The sequence below is a fragment of the Phascolarctos cinereus genome, unplaced genomic scaffold (genome assembly GCF_003287225.1).
Source record: "Phascolarctos cinereus isolate Bilbo 61053 unplaced genomic scaffold, phaCin_HiC Scaffold_3;HRSCAF=262, whole genome shotgun sequence".
NCBI lineage: Eukaryota > Metazoa > Chordata > Mammalia > Diprotodontia > Phascolarctidae > Phascolarctos > Phascolarctos cinereus.
The window spans coordinates 253,642,803-253,668,104 of NW_027555736.1; the positions used below are offsets into that span (position 1 = coordinate 253,642,803).

At 33.9% G+C, this 25,302-nt stretch overlaps 1 protein-coding gene and 1 pseudogene across 1 annotated transcript in view; one reads left to right on the top strand and one right to left on the bottom strand.

The window, feature by feature from the left end:
• Positions 1 to 25,302, bottom strand: part of MDGA2 (MAM domain containing glycosylphosphatidylinositol anchor 2) — a 754,553-nt gene that overhangs the window by 526,185 nt on the left and 203,066 nt on the right. Inside the window, exon 4 of the mRNA XM_021004762.2 lies at positions 3,942 to 4,138. Coding sequence (XP_020860421.1) covers positions 3,942 to 4,138 — 197 coding nt within the window. The remainder of the gene's footprint in view (positions 1 to 3,941; positions 4,139 to 25,302) is intronic.
• Positions 18,788 to 19,395, top strand: LOC110220666 (large ribosomal subunit protein uL13 pseudogene; annotated as a pseudogene).

Genomic DNA, 25,302 nt, shown 5'->3' on the forward strand with positions numbered 1-25,302 from the left:
AAAAAATGGAAAATTATCCACATGTACAAAAATATTTATAGCAGCTCTTTTTGTGGTGGCAAAGAATTGAGAATTGAGGGGATGCCCATCAAATGAAGAATGACTGAACAAGTTGTGGTATAAGAATGTAATGGAATACTGTTGTGCTATAAGAAATGATGAGCAGGTGGAGTTTAGAAAAACCTGGAAAGACTTACATGAACTGATGCTGAGTGAAATGAGAGAACAGGAGAACTGTACACAGTAACAACCTTGTGTGAGGATCAACTCTGATAGACTTACAATAATCTATGACAGCTCCAAAAGCCTCACCATGGAAAATGCTATCCACCTCCAGAGAAAGAACTATGGAGTCTGAATGCAAATCAAAGCACACTATTTTCTCTTTTAATTTCTTTCTTGTGATTTTCCTCTTTTGTTCTGATTCTTTTTTTTCACAACATGACTAATTCAGAAATATGTTTAATATGATTGTACAGGTATAGCCTATATCAGATTGCTTTCTGTCTTTAGGAGGAGGGTGGGAAGATAGGAAGGGAGAAAAAAAAAATGGAACTCAAAATCTTATAAAAGTGAATGTTGAAAACTAAAAAAAAAAAGAGAGAGACAGAGAGAGAGAAGAAGAAATAGATCATTCTTGGCAACAACCTGGATAAGGAGATGAGAGATAATGAAGAATACAGGTTGACACCTTAGTTACAAGCCTAAGGATCAGGAAGACACTGATGCTGTCAACAGTTTAGAAGTTTGGGAGGGGGAAAGATTTGGGCTGAAAGGTAACAAGTTCAGTTTTAGATATGTTCAATTTAAGATGTCTACTGGACATCCAGTTCAAGATATCTAACAGGCAGTTGAAGAAGTGAGACAGGATATCAACAATGAAGTTAATTCTGGATCAGTAGATTTGAGAATGTTTTTCACACTGCTTTTTCCAGAGCTAGTTCTGAAGGTTTGGAAGTTTTCAGTGCTTCAAGGTGGTATGATTTGGGAAATAAGGTTGTCACCACTGGATTAATATCAGTTACATATTAGAGGTGAATGTTTTTAGGTTTGAGTTATAAGAGAAGTTCTTTGATGTCACCTTTAAATCTTGACATTCTGAGGTGGGGAGTGAAGGGGATACTAGGGAAGGGAAGGGCCATGAAATGGAAACACATTAACGAACCTTTTTCACAGTATTTTTTAAGATATTCAGAATTTCAATATTTCATTGTGCTAACTGAAAGGGAAGTAATGAAAAATAACATGTTTTCCCTTGAGCTGGGATTTCTTGTTTTTCTGTTTAGCCCACATCAAAGCCCATAGTCCTCACAGTTTTGATGACAGTAGCTCACTGTTTGCTCAAAGTACATGTGAACATAGGCAAATCATTAGAAATATATTCGGCAAGTTGAATTACAGAAACTTCTTATCATATTGTATTACTTCAATCATCTTTAACCCTTAAATGTTTATTAAGAATATAGAGGAAATGTAATTTTCAAAATTTTGACAAATGTTTTTCAATAAGAGAATGACACAGCAAATTAAGATCCATGGAAATACATTTACAGATACTGATAATGAGGAAATGGAGTACTTAAAAACTTATAAGCTGCATTTACCATTACATTATAACAGAACACACTATACAACTGCCACTGGGTATATAGAAGCTAAATATTCATATGCTTTAACTGGAATGTTTGCCTAAAATTTGTCTGCTTCTGCCCTTGATATGTTGTTATACTTGTGGCTCTAAAAGTAGAACTCTCTGCTCTCTAAGTTCAAGTTTAATGTTGGGACAAAATGAGGCACTCAAGAGGCACTAAACATTTAACAAAGGAAGTTTACTTTACTCTAAGACAGTAAAGATACTGTACTGCTTATCTTCTCTGGACATGGCCTCCCTCACCATCTGGTAACTCATCTGGCCAGTCAGTCATCACAATATTGCAGCTCACATAGTCACAGGAATCCACTCAGTCTGAGAAAGATGGAATCTGCATGGCTTGAGCTCTTTATTGGCCCTAAACTAGGAAATTATATTGGAGAAACTGGGGCAAATCAGAGAAAGAAGTTTCACCAGAGAATCTGCTAGGGAAACTGGGACTGCAGAAAGTTGTACGAGGGTTGTATTTAGGGAGAAAACTGTGTCAGGATAAGTGGAGCTGTGTCAGAAAAATATTGACCTACCACATACCTCAACCTTTATATGGTGCTATGCAATTTAACTGATATAGTAATTCATTATTACATGGTTACAGTTTCTTTTTCCAAAGACTGAGCTTTCTGCTTTCATTAGCTTGTGATTTTTTTATGCCTCAATCCGTTTCCCATGCCATAGCAGTATTAAAGTAGTTCTACCAATTTCAAGCTCAAAAATTCATCACATTTTACAGTGTATCTGAGATTACATGCATGTGAGAATTTCTGCCATCAGTAACACAGCTTGCAACCTATCCCTGCTTATTCATTCTATGTGATTCTTAACCATGCTCTTCTAATGACTGCATATAGAGGATCTATTCAACATGTTGGACTCATTTTTCTAGGTCTCTTTACATCTAAAAGATCCAAGTGTAGCTCTTGTAGCCTGAGATCCTTCTGATCCATATACTTACCTACCTGACCATTTTTTTCCAATCATAATTTCTTTGGTGTCATCTTCTGCATAAGGTGGACCTTCTCCAAACTTCACCCCTGCCCCATCCTATACTGGAAGCCATTTAGAATGTTGTAATTCAGCCTACCTTCTTCCTCACATTGAATTTCTCATTTTCAATCCCAACTCATGTTGTTGTTCAGTCATTTACAGTCACGTCCTACTCTTTGTGACCCCATTTGTTTTCTTGACAGAGATATTGGAGAGGTTTGCCATTTCCTTTTCTAGGTCTTTTTACAGAGGAGAAAACTGAGGCAAACAGGGTTACGTGACTTGCCCAGAGTCACACAGCTAGTAAGTGTCTGAGATCAGATTCAAACTCAAGATGAGTGAGTCTTCCTGATTCCAGGCCCTGCACTCTATCCACTGCACCACCTCATAGTCTTCTATAATTCCTGACCTTGATCATATATATTATTTCTTTAAATCAATTGACTGTTAATCATATCATAGCAGGGACAACAACTAAATTTTTCTCATGTGAATTATTATGTAGATTTATTTTAAATAAAGCAGTATAATTCTGTTTATTTCACATTTGATTTTATGCTATGTATCAAATACTCCTATAATGTAATGTTATCTCACAATAGCCACATCATACAACTATCATTTTTTTCTACCTTTCTTATAGCACTGAGCCTTTTTGAACAATTAACCTCACCAAAAAATATGTTATAACAGGCTGGTTCCACAAACTAGAAGTCAGAGACTTAATAAATGGAAACATTGATAATTGTTGTAACATCCCTTTATTGCTGCAAAATGAGAAAAGCCAAATTTTGTAAATGCCTTTGTATTTTATGAGAATGTCTTTCCAAAATAAACAAATAATACTATTGAAATGCTAATCATTTTTCAAATTTAAAGATATTTAACAATGGGACAAATAAAATTTTCCAAAAATTGAATACCAAACACATCATATTTTTGCTACCTTAAATATAAATATCCTTTAAGAGAGGAGATGTGAAGGCTTAATTATGATTAGCTATTTTTTTTTATGTGAGGCAATTGGGATTAAGTGACTTGCCTAGAGTCACGCAGCTAGTGAGTGTTATGTGTCTGAGGAAGGATTTGAACTCAGGTCCTCCTGACTCCAGGGCCAGTGCTCTATCCACTGCATCACCTAGTTGCCCCTTAGTTAATTATTTTTTAGCTCAGATTTATTTTTTACAGAAAGCAGAGAAAAATACACTTTTTTGAAACTTGAGTTTCAGAAGAAGACAGTGAAAGTTTAAAAAATAGCTTTGGAAAATATTCTAAAGGGGATAAATTATAATGCCTGTGGTCCTACCTGGGTAAAGAAGGGCTCATAAATTTCAACTCCTTTATCAGATCCTTGCAGTAAGACTTCCTGGCCACGTCTCCAGCTGTACCGAACAGGTGGATTGGAATTGGCAACACAACGAAGGAACACCGTCCTCTCATAGTAAAATTGTTCTTTAGCTTCACCTATGCTTTGATGAACAGTTACTACTGGATCATCCAAATCTAGGAATAAGAACAACCAAGGTAATCACAACTTGCAAAACTTCTATTATATTGTAAACAAAATTATCAGAGAAGCCAATTCTGACATAATGATGAATTATTAAAAAGCAATATTCATTTTAGAATCTAGCAATGTTTGTGAAATGCTGAATAATATTTCCTAATAATGTCAGAAAATAAAAGAAGGTGCCTTTTAGTATCTCAGATTCATATATAAAGAGGGTATGGATGTCAGTTATACTAATTACATTTGCGTTAGTTGAGGTAGGGTTTTGGACAACATTACATAGGCCCCATGGCATGTAACTCTAGGTCACAGAGCAAGTTTCAACACATCTGAGATTAGGATATAAAACTCTCAATCCCCATTTGAAGTTTTTTTGTCAAAGATACTGGAATGGTTTGCCATTTCCTTCCACAATTCATTTTGCAGATAAGAAAACTGAGACAAACAGGGTTAAGTGATTTGCCCAGGGTCACACAGTTAGAGTATCTTTGACCAGATTTTCCTGACTCCAGGCCTGGCACACTATCCACTATATAGTCTTGTTGCGCTTCTCAAACAATCTGTATACAGGATACAGAAAAAGGCATATTACCAATACTATTGATCTTACAACTGTAATGGTGATAAGAAAATCATAGAATTGCAGATTGGTAGAGCTGGAAAGGACCCAGGAGATCATTTTTCTAGCTAGAAAAGTAGATGGCAGAGTGGATAGAGTGCCAGCATATGAGGAAGACCTGAGTTCAAATCCTGCCTTAGACAATAGCTGTGTGATTTTTGACAAGTCACTAAAACTCTGTCTGCCTCAACTTCTTCAACTGAAGACAGGTAATTTGGGAATAATAGTATAACCTACCTCCTAGCTGTACCAGATCTTAAATTACATTATAAAGCAGCAATCATCAAAACTACTTGGTATTGGCTAAGAAATAGAGTAGTGGATCAGTGGAATAGTTACATAAGCAAAACACAATAGTCAATTACTTCAGTAATCTACTATTTGATAAATCCAAAGACTCCAGCTTCTGGGATTTAACAAAACTGCTGGGAAAACTGGAGAATGGTATGGCAGAAACTAGGCATAGTTTACACCTTACACCAAGATAAAGTCAAAGGGGAAACAGAAAGCTGGGAAATAATATTTACAGCCAGTGTCTCTGATAAAGGCCTCATTTCTAAAATGCATAAAGAACTGATTCAAATTTATAACAATACAAGTCAGTCTCCAATTAATAAATGGTCAAAAGATATAGATAGGCAGTTTTCAGAGGAAAAAATTAAAACTATCTATAGTCATACAAAAAATGCTCTAAATCACTATTGATTACAGAAATGCAAATCAAAACGACTCTGAGGTACCACATCACACCTATCAGATTGTTCAACATGACAAAACAGGAAAATAATAAATGTTGGAGAAGATGTGGGAAAATTGGAACACTAACACATTGTTGGTAGAGTTTTAAACTGATCTAGCCATTCTGGAGAGTAATTTGGAAATATGCCCAAAGGGCTATAAAAATTGTGCTTATCCTTTGACTCAGCAATAACACTTCTAGGTCTGTATCCCAAAGAGATCATAACAATGGGAAAAGTACCCACAGGTACAAAAACATTTATAGAAGCTCTTTTTGTGGTTGCCAAGAATTGGAAATTGAGGGGATGCCCATCAATTGGGAAATGACTGAACAAGTTGTGGTATATGAATGTAATGGAATACTATTGTGCTATAAGAAATGATGAGCAGGTGGATTTCAGAAAAACCTGGAAAGGCTTATATGAACTGATGTTGAGTGAAACGAGAAGAACCAGGAGAACATTGTGTATGGTAACTGCCATATTGTGCAATGACTGACTTTGATAGACTAAGCTCTTCTAAGCAATGCAAGCATCTAAGACAACTCCAAAAGACTCATCAAAAATGCCATCCACATCCAGAGAAAGTATTATGGAGTTTGAATGCAGATCGAAAAATACTATTTGCTCTTTTTCCTTCTGTTTTGTTTTGTTTCCTCTTTCTTGTAGTTCCTCCTATTGATTTTGACTATAGAAACCTTTAATTTCTTCCTCTGAAAATTGCCTGTTCATATCCATTGACCATTTATCAATTGAGGAATGACTTGTATTTTTATAAGTTTGACTTAGTTCTCTATGTATTTTAGAAATGAAGCCCTTATCAGAGACACTAGTTGTAAAACTTCTTTCCCAGTTTTCTGCTTCCCTCCTGATCTTGGTTGCATTGGGTTTGTTTGTGCAAAATCTTTTCAATTTAATACAATCAAAATAACCAATTTTGCATTTCATAATATTCACAGAGATCTCCTCTTTAGTCATAAATTCTCCTGTTCTCCATAAATCAGCCAGGTAAACTATTCCTTGCTCTCCCAGTTTGCTTATAGTATCAGTCTTTATATCTAAATCATGAACCCATTTTGACTTTATGTTTGTGTGTGGTATAAGATTTTCATCTATGCCTAGTTTCTGTCATATTCATTTCCAGTTTTCCCAGCATTTTTTTTCAAATAGTGAGTTTTTATCCCAAAAGCTAGAGTCTTTGGGTTTATCAAACAGTAGATTGCTATAATCATTGACTGCTGTCTTGTGTACCTAACCCATTCCACTGATCTACCACTCTACTTCTTAGCCAGTACCAAGTAGGTTTGATGATTGCTGTTTTATAATACAATTTAAGATCTGAAATTGCAAGACCACCTTCTCTAGTATTTCTTTTCATTAGTTCTCTTGATATTCTGGACCTCTGGTTCTTCCAAATGAATCTTCTTACTATTTTTCCTAGATCTATAAAATAATTTTTAGTACTTTGATTAGTAGTGCACTGAATAAGTGAATTAGTTTAGGTAGAATTGTCATTTTTATTATATTAGCTCAGCCTATGCATGAGCAACTGATGTTTTTCCAATTATTTAGAACGGACTTTATTTGTGTGAAAAGTGTTTTGTAATTGTGCTCACATAGTTCCTAGGTTTGTTTTGACAGTTAGACTCCTAAATATTTTATAAAGTCTATAGTAACTTTAAATGGAATTTCTCTTTTTATCTCTTGCTGTTGGGCTTTGTTGGTAATATATAAAAATGCCTATGATTTATGTGGGTTTATTGTATAGCCTGCAACTTGGCTAAAAATTGTTTATTATTTCAAGCAGTTTTTTTTAGTTGATTCTCTAGGATTCTGTAAGTATACCATCATATTAACTGCAAAGGGTGATAGCTTTGTTTCTTTGCCTATTCTAGTTCCTTCAATTTTTTTTCCTTCTCTAATTGCTAAAGCTAACATTTCTAGTACCATATTGAACAACAGTGGTGATAATGGACATCCGTGTTTCACCTCTATCTTATTGGAGATGTTTCTATCTTATCTGCATTATATATAGTGCTTGCTGAAGGTTTTAGGTAGATGCTACTTATCATTTTAAGGAAGACTCCATTATTTCTATTCTCTATAGTGTTTTTGATAGGAATGGGTGTTGTATTTTGTCAAAAGCCTTTTCTGCATCTATTGAGATAATCATATGATTTCTGTTAGTTTTGTTGTTGATATGATCAATTATGCTGATAGTTTTCATAATATTAAACCAGTCCTGCATTCCTACTATAAATCCTGCCTGGTCATAGTTGCTGTGATCTCTTTGCTGATATTTTATTTAAAATTTTGGCATTTATATTCATTAGGGAAATTGGTCTATACTTTTCTTTCTCTGTTTTAACTCTTCCCAGTTAGGTATCAGCACCATATTTGTATCATGAAAAGAATTTGGTAGGACTGCTTCTTCACCTATTTTCCCAAATAATCTATACAGTATTGGATTTAATTGTTCTTTAAATGTTTGATAGAATTCACTTGTAAATCCATCTGGCTCTGGAAATTTTTTCCCAGGGAGTTCATTGATGGCTTGTTCAATTTCTTTTCTGAAATGGAGTTATTTAAGTATTTTACTTCCTCTTCTGTTAATGGGGGCAATTTATATTTTTGCAAATATTTGTCCATTTCACTAATATTGTCAAATTTATTGGCATACAGTTGGACAAAATAGTTCCTAATTATTGTTTTAATTTCCTCCTCCTCGGTGGTGGATTCACCCTTTTCATTTTTGATAGTGGTGATTTGGTTTTCTTCTTTTTAAAAAAGTGAAATTAACCAGAGGTTTATCTATTTCATTGTTTTTTTCCCATAAATCCAGCTCTTAGTTTTATTTATTAGTTCCCTAGTTTTCTTAATTTCAATTTTATTATTCTCTCTTTGGTTTTCAGTATTTCTAATGCGGCACTGGGGATTTTTAATTTGTTCTTTTTTAGGTTTTTTTTTTAGTTGCATGTCCAATTCATTGATCTCCTTTTTCTCTATTTTATTCACGGAAACATTTAGAGATATAAAACTTCACCTAAGAATTCCTTTCACTGCATCCCATAAGTTTTAGTATGTTCTCTCATTATTGTCATTCTCTTGAATGAAGTTATTGATTGTTTCTATGATTTGTTGTTTGACCCACTCATTCTTTGGGATTCGATTATTTAGTTTCCAATTAATTTTTAGCCTATTTTTCCATGGACCTTTATTACATGCAATTTTTATTACATCATGATCTGAAAAGGATGCATTTAATATTTCTGCCTTTCTGCTTTGGATTGTGAGGCTTTTATGACCTACTACATAGTCTATTTTTGTACAAGTGCCATGTGCCACCGAGAAAAAAAGTGTATTCCTTTCCATCCCCATTCAATTTTCTGCAGAGGTCTACCATATCTAACTTTTCTAAAATGCTATTCACCTCCTTAATTTCTTTCTTGTTTACTTTGTGGTTAGACATGTCTAATTCAGAGAGGGGGAGGTATAGGTTCCCCAAAGAAACTTAATTTCTACACATAGAATTCTGAATCATTTCAATTAATCATTCCTCATATTTCAGAGCTATACCATCTGTCTCAAATATACAAGTTTAGGATTTGTGGTATGATGACAGATGAATTTTTAAGAGAAATTCAAAATGAAGTCCTTCAAAGAGTAGTTCTTGATTTAACCAAACTTGAATTTTATAATGGTTCAAGACAAGTTCCCACATAATAAGACTATATCATGACATAAAAAATGTTAAAAAATAAAATTTTCTTCTACAGGTACTTTGTATGTAAAGCAGAGATGTCTTAATAGGTTTAGTAGAATGCAGGCATAATCAAATAAGTATTCAAATTGATTTCTCTGTAGACAGAGAACAGCTCTGACATATAACTGTGTGAATTCTGGGAATTGTTGAAGCAACCACACAGTACTGTTTTTTTTTTCCCAAAGAGAAAAAGATTCTTCTGGAAGTATGTGTATTAACATACCAGATCAGGAAATGATCACACATAATTCAATCAAGGAAATGGTGTGGAGGTTCAGTCAAGAGAGTAACTACTGAGAGGTCAATGAAAGTTTTCTCTACCTATCACAGAGAGTGGGAAATCTTGAGGCCACAAGTAGTAACAATTGTACAATTGGTATTGAACTTTTCCTCCTCTTCCATAATTTTGTCCATCTTTTCCTCTACAGGGAGAGTCTATGTTAAATTCACAACTTATGTAATTGTTTACATTTTTGATTTGCTTATTGAAACTTTTTAAAAACTAAGTTATTTTTAATAATTTTTATATATTCCAGGCCTGTTTTAAATTGTACAAGAGGTATAGATTGAAATGAATAGCTTGGATTAGACAGAGGAAGACATATGTCTAAATCCTCAGTCTAAAAATGCTGGAGCTTTCCCAAAGAAGGACCCGAAGGACAACAGAGAGAATCTCAATGATTTTTTGCCACAAATTTATTTTTGTCCTTGGATTTAAAAAAAAAAATTTTGTTATATTTTAAGTTCCAAACTATCTCCCTCCATCCTCATCTTGCACTAGAGAAGACTACTTTTTGACAAAGATTTACAAATGTATGTAAAATCATACTACGTATAATTCTATTTGTGAGTTCTTTATCTAGAGGTGGATGGATAATATCTTGCTTCATAGATCCTTCATAGTTAATTTGAGAATTTATAGTACTCAGAATAACTTAGTTGTTCATAGTTATTATTAAAAATATTGCTGTTACTGTATACAACATTCCTTTGCTTCTACTCACTTCACTTTTCATTATTTTACACAAGTTTTTCTATAATTTTCCAAAATCAACTCCTCATCTTTTTTTTTCAGCTGTGTAGTATTCATCAGAGTCATATATAACAACTTGTTTAGCCATTCCCCAATTGAAGGACATCCCCTCAATTTCTAGTTCTATACTACCAAAAGGAGTTGCATAAATATTTTAGAATATATAGGCTCTTTTCCTTTTTCCTTCATCTCCTTGGGGAAAAGACCTACTAGTAGTATTGTTAGGTCAAAGGATATACACAGTTTTATAACTCTTTGGGCATAATTTCAGATTGCTCTCCAATGGATCAGTTCACAGTTCCAGTAGTGTATTAGTGCCTGAATTTTTCCATATCCCTTCTAACATTTGTTATTTTCTCCTTTCATTTTAACCAGTCTTATAGGTGTGAGATGACATCTCAAAATTGTTTTAATTAGCATTTCTCTGAGAAATTAGGATTTAAAGTATTTTTTCATATGACTGACCATACATAGTTTTGATTTCTTCATCAAACAATTTCCTGTCCATACCCTTTGACTACTTATCAGTTGGGGAATAATTGATCTTCTTACAAATTTGACAGAATTCTCTGTATATTTGAGATATGAGACCTTTATCCTAGAAGCCATCTCTAAAAATTTTTCCCCAATTTTTTGCTTTCCTTCTAATCTTTGCTACATTGGTTTATTTGTATGAAAAAATTTAATTTAATATAATCAAAATAATCTATTTTAAATCTCACAGCGCTCTCTATCTCTTCCTTTTTTTCATAAATCCATAATTCAGATAGGTAATACATTCTGTGTTCTTCTAATTTTCTTATATCTCCTTTTAGATCTAAGCCATTTATCCATTTTTACTGTATCTTGGTAAATGGTGTAAGACATTGGTCTGTACCCAATTTCTTCCAGACTGCTTTACAGTTTTCCCAACAATTTTTACCAAATTGTGTTTTCTTCTCCCAAAAGCTTAAATCTTTACATTTATCAAACAAAAAGGTTACTATAATCATTTACAACTGTATATTCTATGTAGACTATGAAATCTATGTATTCTCTAATCCACTCATCCACCTTTCTCCTTCTCAGCCAGTACCAGGTAGTTTTGATAATTATTGACTTACAATATGGTTTAAAATCTGCTATTGTTAAGCCTCCTTCCTTTACATTTTTATTACATTCTTTGAAATGGACATTTTATTCTTCGAAATGAATTTATTTTTTCTAGTTCAATAAAATAATTTTTAATAATTTCATTGGGATTGCATTGAACATGTAGATTAATTTATGTAGAATTTTCATTTTTATTATATTGACTCCACTCTCTGATGAACAATTAATATTTCTCCAATTATTTACATATGACTTTATTTATATAATAATTGTTTTACAATTAGCTCATGAAGTTTATGGGTTTATGTTGGCAAGTATATTCCTAGGTACTTTGTAATGGCCACAGTTATTTTAAACAGGGTATCTCTTACTATCTCTTCTTCTGGGTTTTTATTGGTGATGCATAAAAATGCTGATGATTTATGTGGGTTTATTTTATATCCTGCTACTAAATTGTTTCCAATAACTTTTAGTTGAGTCTTTGGGATTTTCCAAGTATATCATCATATTTTATTACCTCATTGAGCATGCTTTTTTCACTCCTAAACTTGTTGGGAAAGCTTCTAGCTTATGCTTATTACAAATAATGGTTTTAGGTACATGCTTCTTATCAATTTAAGGAAAAATACACTTATACCTATGCATTCAAGTATTTCCAAGAGGAAATAATGTTTTATTTTGTCAAAAGCTTTTTCTGCATCTATTTATATGACCATATGATTTTTGTTATCTTGGTTATTGATATTATTAATTAGGTTAATATTTTTTTCTTATGTTAAACCATCCTTCCGTTCCTTGTATAAATTTCACTTAGTTACCATGCATAATCTTTCTGATATATTGTGCTAGTATTTCATTTAGGATTTTTGCATCCATAGTCATTAATGAAATTGGTCTATAATTTTCTTTCTCTGTTTTTGTTCTTCCTGGTTTAGGTATCAGCATCATATTTGTTTCATAAAGAGTTTGGCAGGAATCCTTTGCTAGAAAATTAAATAAATTATTTATTTAATAATGGATTACTGATCTTTTAAATGTGTATCATTTTCCTTTTTCGTCATATTAGCCAACCTGACAGGTGTGAGGTGATATCTCAGAGTTGTTTCATTTTGCATTTCTCTAATTAAGAGTGATTTAGATAATTTTTTTCATATTACTATAGGTAGTTTTGATTTCTTCTTCAGAAAACTGCCTGTTCATATCCTTTGACCATCTGTCAGTTGGGTAATGACTTGTATTCTTTGAATTAGTTCTCTACATATTTGAGAAACGAGGCCTTTATCAGGAATACCTGTTATAATTTTTCCCAGTTTTGTTCTTTCCTTCTAATTTTGGTTGTGTTGCTTTTTTTGTGCAAAACCTTTTTAATTTTATATAAAGAAAATTATCCATTTGACCACTCATAATGTTCTGTATAAATCTTTTTAGGTACTAAATTCTTCCCAAATCCATAGATCTGAAAGGTAAACTTAATTCCATGCTTTTCTAATATGTTTGTGGAATCACCTTTATGTCTAATTCATATACTATTTTGACTATATCTTGTTATATGGTGTAAGATACCTAGCTTCCCCCAAACTGCTTTCCAGTTTCACCAACAGCTATTGTAAAAATAATGGGTTTTTGTCCAAGAGCTTGGATCTTTGGGTTTATCAAAGACTAAATTATAATGGTCATTTACTACCATGTATTGCGTACCTAATTTATTCTACAGATCCAACACTTTATTTCTTACATTTATATTTTTGTATATATTCATCCATTTCACTTAGATTATCAGATTTATTGGCATATAATTGGACAAAATAGCTCCTAATAATTGTTTTAATTTGTGCTTCATTGGTGATACTTTCATTTTTGACACTGATAATTTGGTTTTCTTCTTTCCTTTTCTAAATCAAATTAACCAATAAGTCATCTATTTTATTGTTGGGTTTTTTCCCCATAAAACCAGCTTCTAGTTTTATTTATTAGTTCAATGGTTTTCTTACTTGCAATTTTGTTAATCTTTACTCTGATTTTCAGGATTTTTAATTTTGTTTTTAATTCAGGGTTTTAAATTTGTTCTTTTTCTAGTTTTTTTAGTTGTATGCCCAATTCATTGATCTGTTCTTTCTCTATTTTATAGATGAAAGCATTTCAAGGTATAAATTTCCCCCTAAGTACTGCTTTGGCTGCATCCCATAAATTTTAGTATATTGTCTCATTGTTCTTGTTATTCTCTTTTAACAAAATTATTGATTATTTCTATGATTTGTTCTTTGATCCATTTATTCTTTAGAATTGGTTATTTATTCCCAATTCATTTTTAGTCTATTTTCCACTGCCTTTATTGAATGTAATTTTTATTACAATTTGATCTGAAATGGATGCATTTAATATTTCTGCTTTTCTGCATTTAACTACAATGTTTTGGTGCCCTAATATACAGTCAATTTTTTGTAAAGATACCATCTATTGCAGAGAAAAGGATATATTCCTTTATATTCCCATTCAATGCACTCCAGATATCTGTCATATTTAGCTTACCTAAGATTCTGTTAATCTCCTTGACTTCTTATTTATTTTTTTAAACAGACCAATCTAGTTCTAAGAGGGGAAGATTGAAGTCCACACTATTATAGTTTGCTATCTATTTCCATTTGTAATTCATTTAGCTTTTCTTTTAAAAACTCGGATGTTATAACATTGGTGCATATAGGTTTAGTATTGATATTACTTATCTATGGTATCTTTTATCACAATGTGGTTCCCCTTTTTACATCTTCTAGTTAAATCTGTTTTAGGTTTAATTTTGTATAAGATTATGGTTGCTACCTCTGGCTTTTTTGCATCACTGGAAGCATAAAAAATTCTATTCCAGTCCTTTATTTTTATTCTATGTGTATCTGATTTTTAAACATGTTTCTTTTAAACAACATATTGTCACATTCTGTTTTTTAATCCATTCAGCTATTCATTTGTTTTATGGGTGAGTTTATACCATTCACATTCAAAATTATGATTAATAGTTGTACATTTCCTTCCATGCTATTTTTTTCACTGTTTCTCTCTCTCTCTCTCTCTCTCTCTCTCTCTCTCTCTCTCTCTCTCTCTCTCTCTCTCTCTCTCTCTCTCTCTTTCTCTCTCTCCCCACCTCTCCTGAAAAGTCTAATTGACTTCTAACCACTGCCTCCCTAATCCACATCTGTTCCAAGAATCCCTCCCTAATCCTCTTCCCTTAGCCTCCTTTTCCTTAATCTATTTATTTTTTCTAAAAGCCCCTCCTTTATCCTCTCCCCTTAAGCTCCTATTTCTTGATCTAAGTAGCTTTCTAAAAGTCTCTCCCTTATCCTATTCCTTTGCAGTCTTATTTCTATGTAAGTTAAGATTTTTATACCCTTCTAGAAGTGCAGGTTATTCCCTCTTCAAACCAATTCTGATGATAATAACTACCACTAGCAGCCCTCTACCCTCTCCTGCCTCTAATGTAACAGTACATCCATTCAGGGCTCATTTGTATGAGATAATTGCTCCATTTCACTTCTCCCTACCCAATTTAATTTTTAAGGATCATCCCATCATACTCAACTGAACATCAAGATTTCTATGTATCCTTTTGGAACTATACAACTAATGATAACATTCATAAGAGTTACAAAGAATGCTTTCCCATACAATAAATAAGCATTTTGACTTTATTAAGTCCTTCATAATTGGTCTTTAATGTTTATCTTCTTAAGTTTCTCCTAAGTCTAGTAGGTCAAATTTTTAATTCAGTTCTGTTCCCTCCACCCCCACCCAGAAATACCTGAAAGTCTTTCAATTCATTAAATGTCATTTTTGTTCCCATTCAGGATAACACACAGTTTTGCTAGGTAAGTTATTCTTGGATGCAAGCCCAGCTCCTTTACTCCAAGCCCTTTGTTTTTGTTTTTGTTTTATGTACAAGCTGCAAAGTTTTTTTGTTATCCTGATTGTAGCTCCACAATATTTAATTTTTTTTAGCTACTTGTGCTATTTTCTCCTTGACCTGGGTGCTTTAAAACTTAGCTATGATATTCTGTGAGCTTTCATTTGGGGATCTCTTTCTGGTGATGATTGGTGGATTGTTTTCAATTTCTATTTTACCCTCTTGTAAAATGTCAGGTCAATTTTCCATAATGATCTCTTAAAGTACAGTATCTAGACTTATTTTTCATAATCTTCATTATGAAATTCTTATATTGTCTATCCTCCATATCTTTTCCAAGTTGCTTTTTTAATGAGATGTTTCACATTCTCTTTTATTTTTTTCATTCTTTTGATTCTGTTTTATTATTTCTTAGTGTTTTATGAACTCATTAGCTTCTTCTGCCCAATTCTGATTTTTGAACAGTTATTTTTTTTCTGCAGCTTGTGGATCTCTTTTTCCAGTTGGTTGACTTTCTTCTCATAATTTAATTGATTTTCTTGATTACTCTTACTTTTTCCCTAATTTTTCTTCAACCTCCCTTATTTGATTTTTAAAGCCCTTTTTAAGCTTTTCCAAAAACTCTTTTGGCTTCTGACAATTTTGCTTTTTGCTTTTGAAGAAGTAGATTTTTTTAACTTCACTATATTCTTCTGAGTTTGAAGCTAGATTTTCTCTATCACCATAGCTATCTTTGGGTTCTTTCTCTTTTGCTTACTCATTTTAGTGGCATAGTTTCTATCTGTTAACTTTGTATGAAAGTTGGGCTCTCATACTGAGGTATGGGGGATTAATATCAGGCTTAAGGTTTTTTGTTGCTGTTTTCTGAGCTCTATGGGAGGGGAGAGAGAGAAATTATGCAGTAACTTTCCTGGAATATGTGATGTTTATACTTCTACCAGAACCAAGAAGTGAAATAATTTAGCAAAGTAGTGGTGGTAGAGAGAGAATCCTCACAGTTCCAAGTCAGAAAAGAGCACTTGTGATCACTCATAGACCAGAGCACATGCCAGGAAAGGAGTAAACACCTCACCCTTGATTGTACCACCTTGGAAGAACTGAAAATTTACAGGTCCCTAGAAGTATCTCTGAAAACAGTTGCACAAAACCCCTGACAGTACATTCCCCACACTGGAAGAAGATACCTACAATAACAAAGAGTTTATAACTCAAGTAATTGGCTGGGATCATGAGCAAACAAAGGCGCAAAAAAAAAGTCAGACCATAAAATCTTTCTTTGGTGAAAAAGAAGATCAAAACATACAACCAGAAGAAGACAACAAAGTCAAAGCTCCCACATCCAAAGCCTCCAAGAAAAATATGAATCAGTCCCAGGCCATGGAACAGCTCAAAAAAGATTTTGAGAAGCAAGTAAGAGAAGCAGAGGAAATACTGGGAAAAGAAATGAGAATGATACAAGAAAATCATGAAAAACAAGTCAACAGCTTGCTAAAGGAGACCAAAAAAAAAAAAATGAAGAAAATAACTTAAAAAACAGCCTAACCCAAGTGGCAAAAGAGGTACAAAAAGTCAATAAGGAGAAGAATGCCTTAAAAAGCAGAATTACCCAAAAGGAAAAGGAGGTCCAAAAGCTCACTGAAGAAAATACTTCCCTAAAAATCAGAATGGAGCAAATGGAAGTTAGAGACTTTATGAGAAACTGAGACATTGTAAAACAAAACCAAAAGAATGAAAAAATAGAAGACAATGTGAAATATCTCATTGGAAAAACAACTGACCTGGAAAATAGATCCAGGAGAGAAAATTTAAAAATTATTGGACTATCTGAAAGCCATGACCAAAAAAGAGCCTAGATATCATCTTTCAAGAAATTATCAAGGAAAACGGCCATGATATTCTAGAACCAAAGGGTATAATAGAAATTGAAAGAATCTACTGATCACCTCCTGAAAGAGATCTCGAAGGGAAAACTCCTGGGAATATTGTAGCCAACTTCCAGAGTTCCCAGGTCAAGGAGAAAATATTGCAAGCAGCCAGAAAGAAACAATTCAAGTGTTGTGAAAACAGTCAGGATAACACAAGATTTTGCAGCTTCTATATTAAGGGATTGGAGGGCTTGGAATATAATATTCTGGTGGTCAGAGGACATATGATTACAACTAAGAATCACCTACCCAGCAAAACTGAGCATAATCCTTCAGGGGAAACAATGGATATTCAGTGAAATAGAGAACTTTCAAGTATTCTTGATGAAAAGACCAAAGGAGAACAGAAAATTTGACTTTCAGATACAAGACTCAAGAGATACATGAAGAGATAAACAGGAAAGAAAAATCATAAGAGATTCATTAAAGTTGAACCGCTTACATTCCTACATGGAAAGATGATTATTTGTAACTTATGAGACCTTTGTCAGTATTAGGGAAGTTGGAGGGAAAAATATATATGTATATGTATGTAGATAGATAGATAGATAGATAGATAGATAGATAGATAGATAGATAGATAGATAGATAGATGACATAGGGTGAGTTGAAGATGAAGGGGTGATATTTGCAGAATAAAATTAAGGGTTGAGAAAGAATTATAATGGGAGAAAGAGAAAGGGAGAGGTAGAATGAGGTAAATTTTCTCACATAAAACATTCAAGAAAAGGCTTTTACAGTGGAGGGAAATAGGGGAAGGTGAGAGGGAATGAGTGAATCTTATTATCATTAGATTTGGTTTAAGGAGAGAATAACAAACTCACTCAATTGGGTATGGAAATCTTTCTTACCCTACAGGAAAATAAGGGGGGAAGGGGACAAGGGAGCAGGAGGATGATAGAAGAGAGGAAAGATTGGGGGAGGAGGTAATCAGAAGCAAACACTTCTAAGGAGGGGCGGGGTCAAAAGAAAGAACAGAATAAATGGGGGCAGGATAGGATGAAGGGAAATATAGATAGTTTTTCACAACATGACTGCTATGGAAGTGTTTTTGCATGACTACACATGTATAATCTGTATCTAGTTGCTTGCCTTTACAACAACGGTGGATGGGGAGGGAGGAAGAGAGAAAATTTGGAAGCCAAAGTTTTAAAAACCAATGTTTAAAACTATTTTCACATGCAACTGGGAAATAAGATAAACAGGCAATGGGGTAGAGAAATCTATCCTGCTCTACAGAAAAATAGAGGGGGAAAGGGGTAAGAGAAGTGGGGGAGATAGAAGGGAGGGCAGATTAGGAGAATGGGCATTCAGAATGCATGCCATCTTGGTGTGGGGGGAGGGACAAGATGGGGAGAAAATTTGGAACTCAAAATACCGTGGAAGTGAATGTTGAAAACTATAAATAAATTAATTAATAAGAAAAAAAATTGACCATGTAGTAGGGCATAAAAACCTCACAATCCAATGCGCAAAGGCAAACATGTTAAATGCACCTTTTTCAGATCATGATGCAATAAAAGTTACATGTAATAAAGGGCCATGGAAAGATAGGCTAGCTTTTCCTAGGCAGCATTGGCCATGGTGGACAGGCAGGTCCTGGTGATCAATGGGTGGGGCCATCTCCTCAGCTGCTTGGCCGCCATTGTGGCCAAGCAAGTCCTCCTGGGACAGAAGGTGGTCATGGTTCGCTGCGAAGGCATCAACATCTCACAAAACTTCTACTGGAATAAACTGAAATACCTGGCCTTCCTCCTAAAGCAAATTACCACAAACCCTTCAAGAGGCCCTTATCACTTCAGAGCCCCAAATCGCATTTTCTGGAAGACAGTCAGTGGGATGCTTCCCCACAATACCAAGAGAAGTCAGGCTGCCTTAGAACGTGTTAAGGTGTTTGATGGCATTCCTCCATATGACAAGTGGAAACACATGGTTGTCCCAGCTGCTCTCAAAGTGACAGACTGAAGCCAACTAGAAAGTTTGCTTATCTGGGATGCCTGGCCCACAAGGTTGGCTGGAAGTATTAGGCAGTGACTGCTATGTTGGAAGAGAAGAGGAAGGGGAAAGCCAAGATCCATTATAGAAAGAAAAAGAAGCTTACAAAACTACACAAGCAAGCCGAGAAGAATGTGGAAGGCAAAATCCACAAATACACAATGGTGCTGAAGAAGCACGGGCTCCTGGTGTGAGTCCAAAAGTCTATCCTATATGGCAAAAAAAAAATAGGCTAAAACATAATTGAAAACTGAATAATCTAATCTATGAGTTCGTCAAACAATATATTAAAGAACTAATCAATAACTTCATCCAAGAGAATGACAATAATGAGACAACATACTAAAACTTATGGGATGCAGTGAAAGTGGTCGTTAGGTAAGCTTTATATCTCTAAATGTTTACATGAATAAAATAGAGAAAGAGGAGATCAATAAATTGGACATGCAACTAAAAACTCTAGAAAAAGAGCAAATTAAAAATCACCAATTAAATGCCAATTTAGAAATTCTGAAAACCAAAGGAGATATTAATAAAACTGAAATCAAGAAAACTATTGAACTAATAAATAAAATTAAGATGGTTTTATGGAAAAAAAAGATAAACCTTTGGTAATTTGATTTTTTTAAAAAGAAGAAAATCAAATTACCAGTATTAAAAATGAAAAGGAGGAATTCACCACCCATGAGGAGGAAATTTAAACAATAATTAGGAGCTATTTTGCCCAACTGTGTACCAATAAATTTGACAATCTTAGTTTAGCAAAAAGATTACAGCAATTTATCACAAGAATAATGTACTATGACTAGGTAGGATTTATACTAGGAATGCAGGGCTGGTTCAATATTAGGAAAATCAGCATAATTGACATATCAACAACAAAACTAACAGAAACCACATGATTATCTCAGAAAAAGCTTTTTGACAAAACACAACATCTATTCGCATTAAAAACACTAGAAAGCATGGGAATAAATGGAGTCTTCCTTAAAATGATAAGCAGCATCTACCTAAAACTATCAGCAAGCATTATATGTAATAGGGATCAGCTAAAAGCATTTCCAATAAGATCAGGGGTGAAATAAGGATATCCATTATCACCACTATTGTTCAATATGGTACTAGAAAAGTTACCTTTAGCAATAAGAGAAGAAAAAGAAATTAAAGGTATTAGAACAGGCAAAGAAGAAACAAAGCTACCCATCTTTGCAAATAACATGATGGTATACTTAGAGAATTCTAGAGAATCAACAAAAAAACTATTTGAAATAATGAAAAACTGTAACAAAGTTGCAGGATATAAAACAAACACACATAAATCATCTTCATTTCTATATGTTACTAATAAAGCTGAACAGCAAGAAACAAAAAGAGAAATTGCATTTAAAGTTATTGTAGACATTATAAAATATTTGGGAGTCTATCTGGCAAAACAAACCCAGGACCTCTATGAACACAATTACAAAACTCTTTTCAAACAAATGAAGTCAGACCTAAGTAATTGGAAAAACATCAGTTTCTCATGGGTAGGCCAAGCTAATATAAGAAAAATTACAATTATACCTAAATCAATTTACTTATTCAGTGCCATGCCAATCAAACTACCAAGAAATTGTTTCATAAAGCTGGAAAAAATAATAACAAAATTCATATGAAAGAATAAAAGATCCAGAATTTCAAGGGAATTAATGAAAAGAAATTCAAGGGAAGGTGCCCTAGCCATACCAGATCTCAAATTGTATTATAAAGCAGCAATCATCAAAACTACTTGGTACTGGCTAAGAAACAGAGTGGTGGATCAGTGGAATAGGTTAGCAGTCAATGATTACAGAAATCTACTGTTGGATAAACCCAAAGATTCTAGCTTTTGGGATAAAAAGTCACTATTTGACAAAAACCGAGAAAACTGAAAAACAGTATGGCAGAAACTAGGCAGAGACCAACATCTTACACCATATACCAAAATAAAGTCAAAATGGGTACATGATTTAGATATAAAAGCAGATATGATAAGCAAACTGGGAGAGCAAGGAATAACTTACCTGTCACATTTATGGAGAACAGAGGAATTTACGACTAAACAAAAGTAAGAGGACATTATGAAATGCAAGCTGTATAATTTTGATTACATTAAATTGAAAGGTTTTTGCACAAACAAAGCCAATGCAACTAAGATTTGGAGGGAAACAGAAAACTGGGAAAGAATTTTTACAACCAGTGTTTCTGATAAATGTCTCATTTCTACAATATACAGAGAACCATGTCAAATTTGTAGGAATACAAGTTATTCCTCAATCTTCAAAGGATATGAATAGGCAGTTTTCAGCTGAAGAAATTAAAGCTATCTATAGTCATATGAAAAAATGCTCTGTCACTATTGATTAGAGAAATGCAAATCAAAACAACTCGAGGTACCACACCAAACCTCTCAGATTGGCTAACACGACAAAACAGGAAAATGGCAGATGCTGGAGAAGATATGGGAAAACTGGAATGCTAATGCATTTTTGGTAGAGTTATGAACTGATCCAACCGTTCTGGAGAGCAATTTGGAACTATGTTCAAAAGGCTATAAAACTGCATATTCTTTGACCCAGCAATACCACTTCTAGGTCTGTATCCCAAAGAGATCATAAAAATGGAAAAGGACCACATGTACAAAAATATTCATAGCAGCTTTTTTTGTGGTGGCAAAGAATTGGAAATTGAGGGGATATCTATCAATTGAGGACTGATTGAACAAGTTGTGGTATATGAATATAATGGAATACCATTGTACTATAAGAAATGATGAATAAGTGGAGTTCAGAAAAACTTCAAAATACAAACTGATGCTGAGTGAAGTGAGCAGAGCCAGGAGAATGTTGTACACAGTAATAGCTACTTTGTGCGGTGACTAATTTTGATAGATTTAGCTCTTCTTAGAAATGCAAGGACCTAAGATAATAAGAGTCATGATGCATAATGCTGTCCACATTCAGAAAAAGACCTATGGAGTCTGAATGCAGATTGAAGCATATTCTTTGTGTTCTCTCTCCTTCTCTCTCTCTCTCTCTCTCTCTCTCTCTCTCTCTCTCTCTCTCTAGTTTCTTCTTCCTTCTTCTTCTCATTTATTTTCTATTGGTTCTAATTCTTCTTTACAACTTAACTAATGTGAAAATAGGTTTAATATGAATGTGTACGCTGAGCCTATATCAATTTACATGCCATCTTTGGGTGGAGGGAGGGAAGAGATGGGGGAAAAAATTGGAACTCAAAATCTTATGGAAGTGAACGTTGAAAATTAAAAAATAAATAAATTTATTTTTAGAAAAAGAAGTGGGATTGGACATGGAATTGGGTCATTGGACTCTCTGATACTAGTGGGAATAGAGTATGCACACTAGAGACTTATTTTTCTGGAGTCCAATCCCCACCTCTCATCTGATGAATCCTCTACCCTTATCCCTGCTCCAATCCTCTGAGCTGTCACTTTGGCTGAGCTCACCATTCTTTGTGATGAAAATGCTGAGGCTCTCAGGTAACCCAATTTTTCTAAGCTCTCTGTGGTAAGGATATCCTTTCTTAACTGCATGCTTCTGTTAATTGGTCTCTCTAACAAAGCCTTGTAAAATTTCAACTATGTGTTTCAGCCAAACTAGTTCTATTTGTGTCAGTCTTGTCATTTTTTCTGTTTCTTTGTAAAATGTTAAATGTCTGTATAGTCTTTGTGTTGTGAGCTAGTTTCTGTTACCTTGAAAGATTTAAATTGCAGCCAGGACAGGGGTGGGGGAAGCTTTTGATAAAGTATAACACTCATTTCTATTAAAAAAAGGTTTTTGAAAATATAGGTATAAATGGGATTTTTAAAAAATTGATCTAAAAAACATGTTTATCTAAAACCATAAGAAAGCGTTAATTGTAATGGGGATAAGGTAGAAGCCTTCTTAATAAGATTGGGTGTGAAACAAGTATATCCACCACCACCAATGTTATTCAATATTGTATTAGAAATCCTAGCAATGGCAATAAGAGAAGAAAAAGAAATAGAAGGAATCAAAATAGGGAATGAGGTAATCAAACTAATTCTTTTTGTAGACAATATGTTGAAATACGTGGAAAATCCCAAAGACTCAATTAAAAAGTTAGTTGAATCAATTAATAATTTTAGCAAAGTAGCAGGATATAAACTAAATATACATAAAATCATCAGTATTCCTATATAACATAAACAAAACCCTGCAAGAAGTGATAGTAAGAGATACTCCATTTAAAATAACTCTAGTCAGTGTAAAATACTTGAAAATAAAATACCTAGCAGATGTAGCCAAAAAGCTATATCGAATTTAAATAATTGGGGAAATATGAATTGTTCATGGGTAAGCAGGACCAATATAATAAAAATGAAGAACACAAATTCAAAAAAATCATGTAAAGGAGGAAGGTTTAGCAGTATTAGATTTTAAACTAGATTATAAGGCAGTAATTATCAAAATTATTTGGTGTTGGCTAAGAAATAGAAAAATAACTCAATTTCAAAAAAAAATGTTTCTTACATAAGGTTACAGGACTTAGGTAAGGATAGAAGTAGCAAACAGTACATAAACTAAAATTCCCTGAAATTTCAAAATTGGAGAACCGAATTTAAACAATTGTACTAAATTGTATTAAGTCAGAATTATCTAGGAACCTCTCAATTTGGAACCAGAGAAGTATTGTCCCCTTCAGAACTGTTCTGAGAATAAAGCTTATTGTCCAAGAAAAGATATCAAGGAAACAGATAAAATATGAGCCATCTGAGACTCAAAATGTGCTGATTAAATGAATATTGAGAATGGGTCACTAGAATATAAGGAGACTTGATGTCAGTTAATATTAGTGATTAACTATTGTGTTGCTTTGGTCTTTTAAGATGTTTATATTTGTGTTTTCTTGGTTACCCTGGTGCCTTTTAAATCTCTCTTCTTAGAACTAGTCCATTATGAGACCTCTAAGTAGTTTAATCTGTACCTGATTTAATGTAATTGCACAATTATGGGAATTATGAGAAAAACTATTGTATTGTTTAAACATAGCCCTATGTAGCTGGGAAACTGGATCATATTTATGTGTTGTTTGGAGACTTTTAACTAAATACTTATATTATGCTGTCCAGAAACTTGGATTCAAAGATTAATGTGAGGAGTTTTCCCCCATGGCCCCTACCAGGTCCTTCTGACTACTCTCACAGCTGCCAAACTTGTGGGTTTGTACTCCTGGATCATCTGAAGTAAGCCCCTGCTCCTAAGTGGATGGCAAAACCCTCAAAGTTCTTCTACTATGGAACCAGAAGCAGTTGACATCTAGATGAGACAGCTGTCTCAAGATTCTGGACAAAGGATGAATATAATATCCTAGTTTCTTTGTTTTTTCATCTTTCTTTTTGTTATGTGCTCAACCACCAAGGCCCTGATTCAAGCATGTGCTGGCATTTTCTTGCCCCCCCCCTTTTCTGCTTATATGAAAACAATGACTCTCAATGGTATCTGGGACACACTTCCCTGATGGGTCCCCTCAAGGAACTAACCCCCAGGACAACATCTCATCCTGGCCTAATTGACCTCTCCTGGCATCTTGGCTTATACCTGCCTCTCCTTTATTGGCCATAAAGGTAGGGTGTTTTTTTTTAGACACACTCCCATTTGCTAAAAGGGAGAAATGTCAAGATATTAGGAGATACCCTCTTTTCCAGAGGTAAGGCCCAGAAAGAGGGCTGTGTCCTGAGCTTGGAATAACAACAATCCTTTGTGTTCAATCTCTGGATGATCTCACCATCTAGCAAATACTATCATGGGATTTATAATTTTACATGTGTGTAATGGGTTAGATTTTTAGAGCTTCCCTATTTCCAAAGAGATCTTGGCCTCAGAGGCCTCAGAGCTGGGGCTACAGCTGACACACTGCAGCAGAAAGTGATCGATCACATCTCCTGACATTCTGAACAATCCCTGTGCTTGTAAGATTAAGTCAACCAAACCAGGTGCTGCACTCCTGTTACCACCACACTAACTCTGGTTTTGTACCCTACTGAATGATCAGAAGGCTCAACAACCCTAATGACTTGAGAGAATCACAAGACTCAA